Raw genomic sequence first — 14,389 nt, 5'->3', positions numbered from 1 at the left:
TCACCGGGCTCCCTGGGTGCTGTGAACCCACCAGCCGTAGATCCCGACTCCTGGTGAAGTTGTCCTGCTCCAATCCTGGATCAATCCTCGGCTCTTTCCATGGCTTCAGGGTCTCCCTGTATGCCAGGCTGACGAATCCCTTCAGCTGATGCTGTGGCTGCCTGACCAGGGACCCATGAAGCCGTTGCTGCGCTGGCTGTGACTCCAGTCACACTGTGTTCTCCCTGGGATGATCCCCGTGGCTCCTGTGTCGGGTGTGCGGAATTGCTGACCGAGGCAGCCGATTGCTGCCCGCATCCCACGTACAACATATGAGTCGACACCCCCCCCCCCCTTGGGTCTGAGCTCCGCTGCTGTATTCCATCCAGCAATGCCGCTGGCAACACGCTGTAACATGAGCCGGCCAGCTGCCGCCCACTGTTTTCCCTACGCCGAGGGGCTGCCCGATAAGGCCCCCGCCTCCGTGATTCCCGCTCGCCTCTCCGCAGAGCAGGCCCTGCTGCCACGCAGGCGCCTGTTATGATCTGGTGATTAAGGAGCGACATGCGTCTAGCTCTGAGCAGGTGGCAACTATACTGACAGCAGTCCCTAAGCTCAACACAACACTAGAAGTAGCCGTGGAGTGCTCCTAACTCTGCCTAGGCATCTCGTCACAGCCTAAGAGCTAACTACCCTTAAAGATAGAAGCAGGAAAACTATCTTGCATCAGAGAAAATCCCCAAAGGATAGATTAGCCCCCCACAAATAATGACTGTGAGAGGAGAAGGAAATGACATACGTAGTATGAAACAAGATTTAGCACAGGAGGCCACTTCTAGCTAAATAGAAATAGTACAGAACAGAACGCTGTGTGGTCAGTAATAAAAACTAGAAAAAGTCCACCGCAGAGAAATGCAAAAATCTCCACACCTGACTAAAGGTGTGGAGGGCAAACTCTGCTGCCCAGAGCTTCCAGCTTAACTGAATAGATCCATACTGAAAAGCTGGACAAATGAACAAAAACAAAGAAAGTGCTGAACAACAAAGTCCACAACACGAGAACCGCAAAAGGACAAGCAAGGACTTAGCTTTGATGAACTGGTCAGAGTGTCAGGAAAGTCCTAAGAGCAATGACTCCAGGCAGGAACAATAGGCAACTGGCATAGAATGAGGGATAAGGCCAGACTGATATAGCCGAGCCAGAAAGACGATCAGTGAAAACAGCTGCTGAAGCTAAATCCAAGAAGCAGCCATACCACTAAAAACCACAGGAGGGAGCCAAAGAGCGGAATTCACAACAGGCGCCCTCCGACCCGGGTCCTGACATCCTCTGCTGTGCACTCACAGATGCGAGGGATGCCGACTCCACCTGCTGCTGCAGGCCCCGCCGTCTTGTTGGATTCCTCCCGGCCCTCTGACGAGGTGCCACAGGTCTGCGGTCTGCGTAAGAAACCGGAGGGTCCCCGAAGGGGCTCCTTACTTGACGCCGGACTCGGGGGGTGGCATCTGGACTCAGGCACGCCGGAGGCCTGGATCTCCGCGGCTGTCTGCCATCTAATGGAGCCTGAGAAGCTCCTGCCACCGACCCCTGCAGCAGGCTGCTGATCGATGCCTGCAGACATTCTGTTCCTTGAGTGCCTGCCGCATCCCTCAAGTGTTGGAGCAAGGCCTCCATCTCCAAACCTGTTACCGCTAAGCTTTGTAACCTAACCGGTGGGTACCTAAACTGGTTGCCCCACTAATATGGCTTCCCCTTTTTATATTTTCCCCTTAAACCTGCCTCTGCCCCCTCCTCACTCGTGACCTCATCACTCCAACCTATCTCAAAATGCCATTAACCCCTTAATTTCTTTCCAACAATGTCCGCTCCTGTATTCCCACGTCTCCTTGTCATGTCGGCCTCCCTTAAAGGGGCCGATGGCCCAGTGCTGTCTTTTTTGACTGGGGACCTACACTTACTCATTTGTTTTCCTAAAGAATCAAGTTCATTCGGCTCATCCAAATCATTAGCGTGTTATTAAAAACATTGTTTTTGTGCCCTCAAATTTTAACACATTTTATGTCACTGATCATTTATTTCTATCACTGGTGGACACAGAGAGAAGAGGCCCTGAGCAATAACAATAACATGGGCCCTTTGCAGTCCAATAGCTTATGAGGAGGCACAGTTCAACCTGCTTTGGAGGTTGAAATTGGGCCCCTCTATTGTGGGTCTGCCCAGGATTATATGTCCACCCCTAATTTCTGTGTTGTTTATGCATCCCGCCTTTGAGGTTAGAGCCTTGCACACTGATAATTTCTACTAGGTGACAGCAGAGGACATCTTGTGCATTGTGCTGCATTTACAGTTCCACCTTAAAACTCTTCCTCTTCTCAGTGGGAGGCTGGAAGGGGGAAGTCATGTGATCAGCAAGGCTGGAGAACAAGCAGGGAACAGCATTCTGCAGTGTGAGGACCCAGAGGGCCTGCAGTGTGATCCATGCTGTGGTGATCAGTAAGTGTGAGCTGATATCTCCTGGTACCGCAGGTTAGTGCATGGGAGCTCATCAGGCTTTTGTTTCCTAAAGTAGTAGTGTTCTAAGCCATTTACTATTGATTGTCACGTATTTTTCCTTTGTATGTGTCTTCTCTCTTTAGGCTATGATCATTGACAGATTATTTACACATAATATTGATCAATAGACAGAGCCATATAAATATAACTGCCTATATGTTCATTTCTGGCATATGGCAGAATAAACAGTGCTGAGAATACTGTGAATGCCAGTAAACTGGATCATAGGAGCATTCTGCAGATTGTACGAAATTACTTTGTCATAGTTAACGGGTTTTTTTGTATAATTTCAGAATTTTGCAAACACACATACATGGGATTGGAAATGGGAATAGCAAGTAGCAATAATTCTAAGTTTTGGTATGAATCAGTTCTTAAGAGCGTACACAGTGGTGTCACTTAGCGTCACAGTACCAGCGGGTTTTTGTATTGGATCATAACGCCCCGTCAGCAAAGAAATTCACGATAAAAATGGGAAAAAATGTTAACAGGGTTGATGAGGGATCGATGACCAGTTCACCCTGATGTGAACTGCCATCCATACCTGCTAGTTATATATCATGACAGATGCACACATTTTTTAGTGGAATTTTTGGAGGTGGTCTGCTTAAAAAAATACATGGAAAAAACAATCACTTCTAAGATTTCATTTTGCTGCTCATAGGTTTAGTGTTTTCAGCATATTTTTCCGCTTCAGGTTTTGAAAAACTTTGGGGTGGAAAAAAAGAAAGTGCATGCCACTAAGAAGTGGCTCCAGCCTCCTGTATTAGTATTATTATACATTTTTATAGCGCCATTTATTCCATGGCACTTTACATGTGAAAGGGGCAAATATAGAAAAGCACAATAAGCATGAGCAAAACAAGGCACACACAAGCACAGAGGGAGAGATGACCCTGCCCACGAGGGCTCACAGTCTACAGGGGATGGGTGAGGATACACTACGAGTGGGTAGAGCTAGTTGTACGGAGGTTCAGCAGACTAAGGATCACTGCAGGTTATAGGCTTGCCGGAAGAGGTGGGTCTTCAGGTGCTTTTTGAACGTTTCTGTGATAGGCGAGAGTCTGATGTGTTGGGGTAGAGAGTTCTAGAGTATGGGGGAGGCACAGGAGAAGTCTTGGATGCGGTTGTAGGAAGAAGAGATGAGAGGGGAGTAGAGAAGGAGATCTTGAGAGGATCGGAGGTTGCGTGTGGGTAAGTACCGGGAGACCATGTCACAGATGTATGGAGGAGTCAGATTGTGAATGGCTTTGTATGTCATTGTTAGGGTTTTGAACTGGAGCCTCTGGACAATAGGAAGCCAGTGAAGGGCTTGGCGGAGAGGGGAGGCTGGGGAATAATGGGGAGACAGGTGAATTAGTCAGGCAGCAGGGTGTAGGATGGATTGGAGAGGTGCCAGAGTGCTAGAGGGGAGGCCAGAGATTAGGATGTTGCAGTAGTCAAGGTGGATGATGATAAGGGCGTGCACTAGCGTTTTTGTGGTTTCATAGTCAAGGAATGCACTGATCAGGGAAATATTTTTGAGTTTGAGTCGGCAGGAGGAGGCAAGGGATATGAGGCTTGAAAGAGAGGGCAGAGTCGAGGATCACCCCGAGGCACCGAGCATGCGGGACTGGGGAAAGTGAGCAGCCATTGACATAGATGGATAGGTTTCGTGGTCTGGCAGAGTGAGATAGGGGAAAGATGATGAATTCTGTTTTGCCCATGTTCAGTTTTGTAAAGCGAGCAGAAAAAAAGCTGAAATAGCAGGAAACCTCTTAAAACTGGGCACTGCTCAATCAAAAAGAGAAAAAAACACTTAAACATTTCAAAAAATGTTTCAGCATTTTCAAAAGAAAATTTTAGTGTGCCCAAACCACAAGGCTTATGCTTTTCACGTTTTGAAACATGATTGTCAAAATTATTGTATCTTTTTTTTTTTTACGCATACTATGGAAGCAACAATTATCCTGATGGTTGTTCTTTATGGACACACGAAGGCCGCATTACTGCTCAGTGCTACATCCGAGTTGTACATAGCCGTAATAAGACATCTACAGGTTTCTAGCTCTACTATATCTAAGTGCTTCCAATTTCATATATGGTGTTTTTTTTCTAGTGACATCTGTATGACTTACCTCATCTAATCAGACAACATTATGGGGCAAATTCTCCTCAAGAAGTGTTGCTTCTTGGGAAGAAGCGTGTAGGACACGCTTGGTAGCTCCATCGGGGCCTACGTCCGGACCCCCCTGCATATGTTGGAATTCCTTCTCACAAGATGGGATTCGGTCATATGTGCCTATGTACGTGTGCTTTGCCATGCTGCATCATTCTTCGGCTTATATGCCCACTTGAGGCGGAGACCAAGATGTAGTAGACTGCACCTGCGTGTGGGCGTACAAGCCCGAAAATGATACACGACAGAGCACATGTTCGCTCTGTCGGCGCATACGTCCGAATCCGATCTTATGGGGGGGTTCACACATAAGACATAATGTGAAGGCACCCTTACTCTACAAGGTACTGCATGCTACACCATAGAGTTTTTCTGAGCCACAGGAACTTCATATTCCTCCCTTGATTGTGTTGGTAATGCCTTATTACATTCATTTTGCATGGTAGACGTTCATGCACATAACTGTTTTAGGACTCATTTCATAAATAGTATATTCATGGTAATTTAATAATCAGCAAATTTTATTGCAAAAGTATGTCCCGTATATCATAAAGAAGTTTGTATAAATCACAGGGACACACAAAAATAGTCCCAGTTGTGGAACATCCTTCTGTTACAGAGATCTCTCCTACAAATCTGCCAAGTGCTCACATTCTAGATTTGCCCACCAATAAAATATCTAACAGTGCCCCCAACTATTTCAGGTCTTTAAGGCTGGAGTCACACCAGCGTATGGCATTGGATGCGATATGCTAATGACACTCGGCACCTGCTCTGCTGCAACCGGGAACCGAGTGTCATGCTACTGCGCTCTGAGCCTCTGGCATCAGAGAATCGCAGCACAGGTGAGGAAGAGGCTGGGAAATTAATTTCTCCATCTCCTCCGCTGCTGGCGTCGGCGCATATCGCACCGCACTCGGATAATATCCGAGTGATGTGCATAGTGTCACTCGCACCCATAGACTTATATGGGTGCGAGTGAGCTGAGACTCGGCTGATTGTCGATTGTTCTCGAATGTCGATTCGGCATGAGAAAATATTCGTAGATGTGATCTGCCCCATACAGTAACACCGGGCCGAGTGCTATGTGATGTTTTATCGCGTAGCACTCGGCCGTATTCTACGCTAGTGTGACCCCGGCCTAATAGAGCTGGTTTTCCCATAAGCTCCAGGGCTCGGGTTGACTGCCGCCCCTGCACCCAGCATTATTACACCCCTGGTGGTCCCTACATTTGTGTTTGCAGACAATTACAATTGTATCTTTGAGAGGATTTGGGTCTTTTGTAATATCATGTAGACATTTTATTTGTAGCCAATTTCATGAACCTTCACAGATCAGCTCACTGCAGGATGTCAAAGGTCTCTTACAAGATAATTGGAAGTCATTTATTGCACATAGTGCAGGTCTTCTGCTTCCCCCTCACAATTGCTGACTGTGTGTTTCTGTGATCTGCTGACTGCTTGTGCAATTGTAATTATTATCTAAGTATTAAAGCCTTCATCTCTAGAGAAGAATCACTTGTACTTATGGCCATAGTTCCCCATTTGAACTCAGCTACCTGACTACCCTTAGGTTCTGGATTTCTCTTGCATTCTAGAATAGATCTTTAACTAATACATACAAAGAGATGTATGTTCCAAGTACAAAATATAATAGTTGTATCCTATAGAGGGGCAGTAGATCATATACAGTCACAGTGCATAAAATATACAGTCTCAAAATAAGATGCACAAGTCATCCTATTATTGTCATAATCTCTGTACCCTGCACTGAGATCAGTTCTTGAGCAATTTCATACAACAGTACAGGATTATAATAATTATTCCAACAAAGAGAAAATGAAAGTGGCACTCACCCCGATGCTGCTGTCAAATGAAGTCCTTTATTCAAATATATACATGAACAGACAAGAGTTGAGAAGGCGGCTGGTATTGAGCAGGGTGCGGGAGGGAGACAGGGGGACGACGGCCGTTTCGCGCGTTTGCGCTTCTACGGGTCCATGTGTGGGAATTAGTAACGTCATTTCCTATATAGGACGCTGGACGACTAACAGTGATCAGGTGAGTGATAAAAATAATTACTTAAAAGCAACCACAAAACATTAATATGCACTTTTTACAAGTTCAATTGAACATTACTTACTGCGGGATAATGCGGGATAAATCCTTATAGAATCACAAGTCTTTATAAGTTTAAACATTACTATAGAAAAATAGTCATGTCCAATTTATCGTTTAACCCAATTGGTCCCTGTGCGTTGGTTTCAATGATCCATCTGGCCTCGCGTTGTAGAAGGAGTTTTTTACGATCTCCGCCATTAGGTGGGTTATCTACTAATTCTAAGCCTGCGAATCGCAGGACGTTTGGATCCGCATTATGCGTTTCTTTCATATGCTTTATAAAGCGTGGACAGCCTTTTTCTGAGGACATTGAGTTATAATGTTCCCTAAATCTATGGAACATTGGGCGTATGGTTTTGCCGATATAGAAAAATTGGCAAGGACAGGTAATTATATAGACTACATATTGGGATTTACATGTGATAAATTGGCGGACTGTATGATGTATAGGACCTATGTGGATGGGATTTTTAAGGAATCTTAGGTGGCAGAATTTACAGTTGCCACATTTATAATTTCCAGTAGGTTGTGATTTTTTTAACCAATTACTGTTATTTTTCACAGTGAGACGATTTTTTACAAGGAGATCACCTAGGTTTTTTGTACGTTTGTAGGCAAAGATGGGATGGTGTGTTAATAAAGTAGATAGATCTCTGTCTTTTTGTAAAATATGCCAGTTTTTATTAATGGCCGCGTGGATTTCTTTATCCATGGGACTATGTGTGAATGTAAATGCAAATTTTCCTGATTTTTCTTTTGGGGGACATTTCGACTTTCTGCGTTTTTTTAATAAATTCTGTTGTGTGAGTTTTGTTACTCTATTTTCTCTGCATTTGTGAGAATCTTAGAGGGGTAATTTCTATTTTGAAAGTTGGTTTTTAGCTTTGATATTTGTTCTTTAAATAATGCTTCATTGTTGGTGATTTTTCTATAACGAACCATTTGGCTATATGGTATAGCATTTTTCGTATGGTATGGGTGGGCGCTATTATAGTGAAGCAAATTATTTGTTGCATTTGATTTTTTATGCACGCATGTGTTAATTTTACCCTCAATTATATCTATTTTAACGTCTAGAAAGTCGAGTGTATTACCCCCAAAACAGGCTGTAAATTTCATATTCTCCTTATTAGTGGTGTTGAGATAATACACAAAATTATCAAAATCCGTTTTTGATCCGTCCCATACCATAAAGATATCGTCAGCAAATCTTAGATATGTTCGTATATGCTGTAAGTATTGATTGGAAACAGAGGTAATATATTTTTCCTCGAACACCGCAAGGAACAAATTGGCAAATACACATGCGACGGGCGTCCCCATCGCGGTTCCTGTGTGTTGAATGAACCATTTGTCGAGAAATCTAAAGGCATTATGTGATAATACGAACTCTAAACTTTCAGTAATGAAATCAATAAAGTCTTGATCTTTGTTCGTGTTAGATAGAATTGCTTGAATAGCTTCAATGCCCTTATTTTGAGGAATTCTCGTATACAAACTGACGATATCTATTGAGACGAGGGAGAAAGTTGGTTGCCAGTCAATAGATTGTAGGGCCAAAAGAAAGTCTCCGGAGTCTTTTATAAAGGATGGAATTTTTGATAGTAATGGTTTGAGTAACCAGTCGAGAAATTTGGACAGGGGTCCCGTAGAAGCGCACACGCGCGAAACGGCCGTCGTCCCCCTGTCTCCCTCCCGCACCCTGCTCACTACCAGCCGCCTTCTCAACTCTTGTCTGTTCATGTATATATTTGAATAAAGAACTTCATTTGACAGCAGCATCGGGGTGAGTGCCACTTTCATTTTCTCTTTGTTGGAATCAAGACGATATTTCTTATAGTTGAGCAATTCAAGCTATTCAAGCAATTCTATCTAACACGAACAAAGATCAAGACTTTATTGATTTCATTACTGAAAGTTTAGAGTTCGTATTATCACATAATGCCTTTAGATTTCTCGACAAATGGTTCATTCAACACACAGGAACCGCGATGGGGACGCCCGTCGCATGTGTATTTGCCAATTTGTTCCTTGCGGTGTTCGAGGAAAAATATATTACCTCTGTTTCCAATCAATACTTACAGCATATACGAACATATCTAAGATTTGCTGACGATATCTTTATGGTATGGGACGGATCAAAAACGGATTTTGATAATTTTGTGTATTATCTCAACACCACTAATAAGGAGAATATGAAATTTACAGCCTGTTTTGGGGGTAATACACTCGACTTTCTAGACGTTAAAATAGATATAATTGAGGGTAAAATTAACACATGCGTGCATAAAAAATCAAATGCAACAAATAATTTGCTTCACTATAATAGCGCCCACCCATACCATACGAAAAATGCTATACCATATAGCCAAATGGTTCGTTATAGAAAAATCACCAACAATGAAGCATTATTTAAAGAACAAATATCAAAGCTAAAAACCAACTTTCAAAATAGAAATTACCCCTCTAAGATTCTCACAAATGCAGAAAATAGAGTAACAAAACTCACACAACAGAATTTATTAAAAAAACGCAGAAAGTCGGAATGTCCCCCAAAAGAAAAATCAGGAAAATTTGCATTTACATTCACACATAGTCCCATGGATAAAGAAATCCACGCGGCCATTAATAAAAACTGGCATATTTTACAAAAAGACAGAGATCTATCTACTTTATTAACACACCATCCCATCTTTGCCTACAAACGTACAAAAAACCTAGGTGATCTCCTTGTAAAAAATCGTCTCACTGTGAAAAATAACAGTAATTGGTTAAAAAAATCACAACCTACTGGAAATTATAAATGTGGCAACTGTAAATTCTGCCACCTAAGATTCCTTAAAAATCCCATCCACATAGGTCCTATACATCATACAGTCTGCCAATTTATCACATGTAAATCCCAATATGTAGTCTATATAATTACCTGTCCTTGCCAATTTTTCTATATCGGCAAAACCATACGCCCAATGTTCCATAGATTTAGGGAACATTATAACTCAATGTCCTCAGAAAAAGGCTGTCCACGCTTTATAAAGCATATGAAAGAAACGCATAATGCGGATCCAAACGTCCTGCGATTCGCAGGCATAGAATTAGTAGATAACCCACCTAATGGCGGAGATCGTAAAAAACTCCTTCTACAACGCGAGGCCAGATGGATCATTGAAACCAACGCACAGGGACCAATTGGGTTAAACGATAAATTGGACATGACTATTTTTCTATAGTAATGTTTAATCTTATAAAGACTTGTGATTCTATAAGGATTTATCCTGCATTATCCCGCAGTAAGTAATGTTCAATTGAACTTGTAAAAAGTGCATATTAATGTTTTGTGGTTGCTTTTAAGTAATTATTTTTATCACTCACCTGATCACTGTTAGTCGTCCAGCGTCCTATATAGGAAATGACGTTACTAATTCCCACACATGGACCCGTAGAAGCGCACACGCGCGAAACGGCCGTCGTCCCCCTGTCTCCCTCCCGCACCCTGCTCACTACCAGCCGCCTTCTCAACTCTTGTCTGTTCATGTATATATTTGAATAAAGGACTTCATTTGACAGCAGCATCGGGGTGAGTGCCACTTTCATTTTCTCTTTGTTGGAATCAAGACGATATTTCTTATAGTTGAGCACCACCCACTAAGCTGCGATCTTGGATTATATGCCGTAGTGATCCCATATTAAATCTTATGGCTTAAGAAGCTGAGAAGTGCCTTATGAATGTCTAGTTGCCTTCCCATCTTTTCTTTTTGCATAGCATGAATTATAATAATTATTATTTATTATTGTAGCGCTATTTATTTCATGACACTTTACATGTGAGGAGGGGTATACATAATAAAAACGTGAACAGTAATCTTAAACAATAAAAGTTACGACTGGTTCAGGTGGAGAGAGCACCCTGCCCACGAGGGCTCACAATCTTCAAGGGATGGGTGAGGATACAATAGGTGAGGGTAGAGCTGGTCGTGCAGCAGTTTAGTGGATCGGTGGTTATGGCAGGTTTTAGGCTTGTCGGAAGAGGTAGGTCTTCGGGTTCCTTTTGAAGTTTTCTAAGGTAGACGAGAATGTGATATGTTAGGGTATGAGTTCCAGAGTACGGAGGATGCGCGGGAGAATAGGGGGTTAGTTATGAACAATACATTGTAGATCAAACTAGTAAAACATGTTAGGCCATATTCACACATTGAGTATTTGGTGAGTTTTTACCTCGGTATTTTTAAGCCAAAGCAAGAAGTGGGTGAAAAATGCAGAAGTGGTCACGTTTTTCTATTAAACTTTTCCTCTGAATGGTCCACTCCTGATTTTGGCTTATAAACAGGGGTATAGAAACCGTGATCATAGCGGCTTGGCCCATGCAGGCAAGGAGCCCACAATGCCAGCACAAACTACAACTGGATGTGTATCCTCGGACACACATTCAGTGAAAAAGTATTGCAGTGCATAGACCCGTCGGATCCTTGCACAACAATACACGCTGCCGGCCAATTAGAGGCCAGCAGCTGACGTCGGCGCACATGTGACTAGGGGTTCATGGAAGTCATGTCATGCACTCCCGTCGCTTTCACACTGAAGTCAGTTGCCGACTTCAGGAGAGGACACTGCATAGTGAGGGAGCGGATGGAAGGTGAGACAAAGTATACCAGGATACGGGATATACAGTGAAGGAAATAATTATTTGATCCCTTGCTGATTTTGTAAGTTAGTCCACTGACAAAGACATGCACAGTCTATAATTTTAAGGGTAGGTTAAGTTTAACATTGAGAGATAGAATAGCAAAAATAAAATCCAGAAAATCACATTTTATAAATTATATAAATGTATTTGCATTTTGCAGTGAGAAATAAATATTTGATCCCCTACCAACCATTAAGAGTTCTGGCTCCTACAGACCAGTTAGACGTTCCTAATCAACTTGTCACCTGCACTAAAGACAGCTCACATTGCGTTGTCCTGATGGAACCACGCAGGGAGTCTGCTCCCTGCGAGATGCCCCGCAATGTCATTGTCACTGCTGACAGCGGCATCAGAGGGGTTAAATGCTCGCTCAGCGTGAGGCTGCGCGATCGTGCCGCCGTACTAGTACTGCTGTTTCTGGGAACGCAGCTCTCGCAGATGGGAAAGGGCGCATGATGGGAAAGGGTTAATCACATGCTCTCGTAGACCTAATGGGAAACAGATGAATTATGTGGGTAGAAAGGCAAAAAAAGCAATTGTAAGTGCAAAGTGCACAGTGTAATATAATTTTATGACTGCAATATATTAATAGGATAAGAATTTCGGAATGTTTCTTTAAGAACAGTGTATTAAGGCCAAATAACTTGACAGGTTCCTGTCAGAGAGCATCAGATAATATAGATAAGAATTCTGCTTTAGCGTTAGGCCATGTGCACACGTTCAGTATTTTTCACGTTTTTTTTGCGTTTTTTCCTATTACTTACAGTGTATTCCGCATTTCTAGTGCAAATGTTGCATTTTTTTCCCCAAAAAAATCGCATTGCGGAAAAAAAAGCAACATGTTCATTAAATTTGCGGAATTGCGGGGATTCCGCACACCTAGGAATGCATTGATCTGCTTACTTTCCGCATGGGGCTGTGCACACCATGCGGGAAGTAAGCAGATTATGTGCGGTTGGTACCCAGGGTGGAGGAGAGGAGACTCTCCTCCACGGACTGGGCACCATATAATTGGTAAAAAAAAAGAATTAAAATAAAAAATAGTGATATACTCACCCTCTGATGGCCCCGGAGTCCTCCCGCCTCTCATCGGTGCACGCTGCCGCTTCCGTTCCTATAGATGCTCTGTGTGAAGGACCTATGATGACGTTGCCGTCTTGTGATTGGTCGCGTGACCACTCATGTGACCGCTCACGTGACCGCGACATCATCGAAGGTCCCGCACACACACACCATCTATAGGAACGGACGCCGCTGAGGAGATCGGCTGTCTGCAGGTAAGTATAACCATTTTTTTTATTTTTTTTTATTATTTTTAAACATTCTATCTTTTACTATAGATGCTACTTAGGCAGCATCTATATAAAAAAGTTGGTCACACTTATCAAACACTATGTTTGACAAGTGTGACCAACCTGTCAGTCAGTTTTCCAAACGATGCTAATTTCGCTTGCAAAATGCTAAAAAAAAAACACGAAAAAAACCGCAAAAAAAAATGCGGATTTCTTGCAGAAAATTTCCGGTTTTCTTCAGGAAATTTCTGCAAGAAATCCTGACGTGTGCACATGGCCTTAGCGTTATGTAGCATGCCAATAGACCAAAACCAGTAATGATTAATTAAATAAAACCATACAATTCATGTTATCAGCAGTTTATGTTCCTACCCCTTTACAAATACAGTTTGAAGATTTTCTGTGACTGCCTGTTAATTCACAATGCCTGATAATCTGGCAACAAGGAGGTCCTGTTTCTAAAACAATTTTGAAATTAAATTTTGAAATGTTTTGTCATAAGGAAGTGACATTTTTTTTTTCAAAATGTAAGAAACAAATGTCATGCACTATTACAGAAGATAGTTCAAAACCATCTAACTCTGCGCCCCAAATAGTCAACTAATGAAATCATTTTGAAATAAGTTTTTGACAAAGTAAATGCACCACAGGGAGAATGACCCTGGAGTTATGATTATGTAGTGGTCTTTCTGCCTCTTAGTAGAAACCTAATAATGGGAATACGGATGTTCCATGGATCAATTGCACATATTAGTGGTGACCACAAGCTATGTGAAACTGTCAAAGCGTTTGACAAGTTGCAAGGTGATCCTTTAATCAGTGCTGATGCAAATATTTAGTTCAGCGTAAACTTTTAAGTAGCCAAGTATAGGACTTTATCAGGTCAGTAGACTAAACGGAGCAGTTCAACACAGGTGTCATCACAAAGACCAATCATACATGTATCACTGTTACTGTGCCCTCGCTGTAACTACATTCATATACAATCCATCTCTTGACATTGCCTTCTACAGTGCATTGCATCAAATTGCCACTTTCCATCATAGGTCCTTCTTAGATTCCCAGGCTAAGGATGCCAACCCATGACTTTAGAGGACTCGGTCAGCCATTATCAGCTGCCACAGTCTGTCTTCCTTCTCTGTAAGATGTCTAATAAGGCACTGTGGAGAAAAGACACAGCTTCACATTGCCAAGCCAGCGCAAGTGTTATGATGTGGCTGCGTGTTCTCTTCTGAGTTGGGTTGGCCACCGGAAGAGAAGACCGGACCTAACACAGTCCCATAAGTAGAAGAAATGCTATTTTTTAAGGTAATAGTGGATCAGCTGCTTTTACGGCCCCATGTGCAGTTAGCTCAGACTTTGTATGTGGTAGATCTGCTCTTGTGTCATGGACCCAGAAATTCTGTGGACACTTTTGGATATCTGTCATAGATTTATTCACAATACAAATGTTTCTGTTGATACAAGATTGTTTTCTCTTACAGATAAATAATGGCTTTAAACTGGCGAGTCCTGATAATTTTGGTGCAAGCCATTATTGTATCAGTGAAGTTATGTGGTGAGTAAAATAACAAAACCCACTTCTGGAAGCATTAATATGT

At 42.6% G+C, this 14,389-nt stretch overlaps 1 protein-coding gene across 2 annotated transcripts in view; it reads left to right on the top strand.

Moving 5' to 3' along the window:
• The first annotated feature begins 2,240 nt into the window (after positions 1–2,240).
• TCN2 (transcobalamin 2) overlaps positions 2,241–14,389 on the top strand; it is a 43,379-nt gene continuing 31,230 nt past the window's right edge. The window contains exons 1-2 of one of the 2 annotated variants that reach the window (XM_069754379.1): positions 2,241–2,473; positions 14,273–14,346. In XM_069754379.1, the coding sequence (XP_069610480.1) occupies positions 14,280–14,346 (67 nt within the window). In that variant the 5' untranslated portion in view covers positions 2,241–2,473; positions 14,273–14,279. Of the gene's footprint in view, positions 2,507–14,272; positions 14,347–14,389 lie in introns of both variants that reach the window. The other variant, XM_069754367.1, reaches the window with a different exon arrangement.

The sequence above is a fragment of the Ranitomeya imitator genome, chromosome 1, assembly GCF_032444005.1.
Source record: "Ranitomeya imitator isolate aRanImi1 chromosome 1, aRanImi1.pri, whole genome shotgun sequence".
Lineage (NCBI taxonomy): Eukaryota > Metazoa > Chordata > Amphibia > Anura > Dendrobatidae > Ranitomeya > Ranitomeya imitator.
Note: the sequence above shows the minus strand (reverse complement) of the source record. Positions and strands in the feature narration are given on the sequence as shown.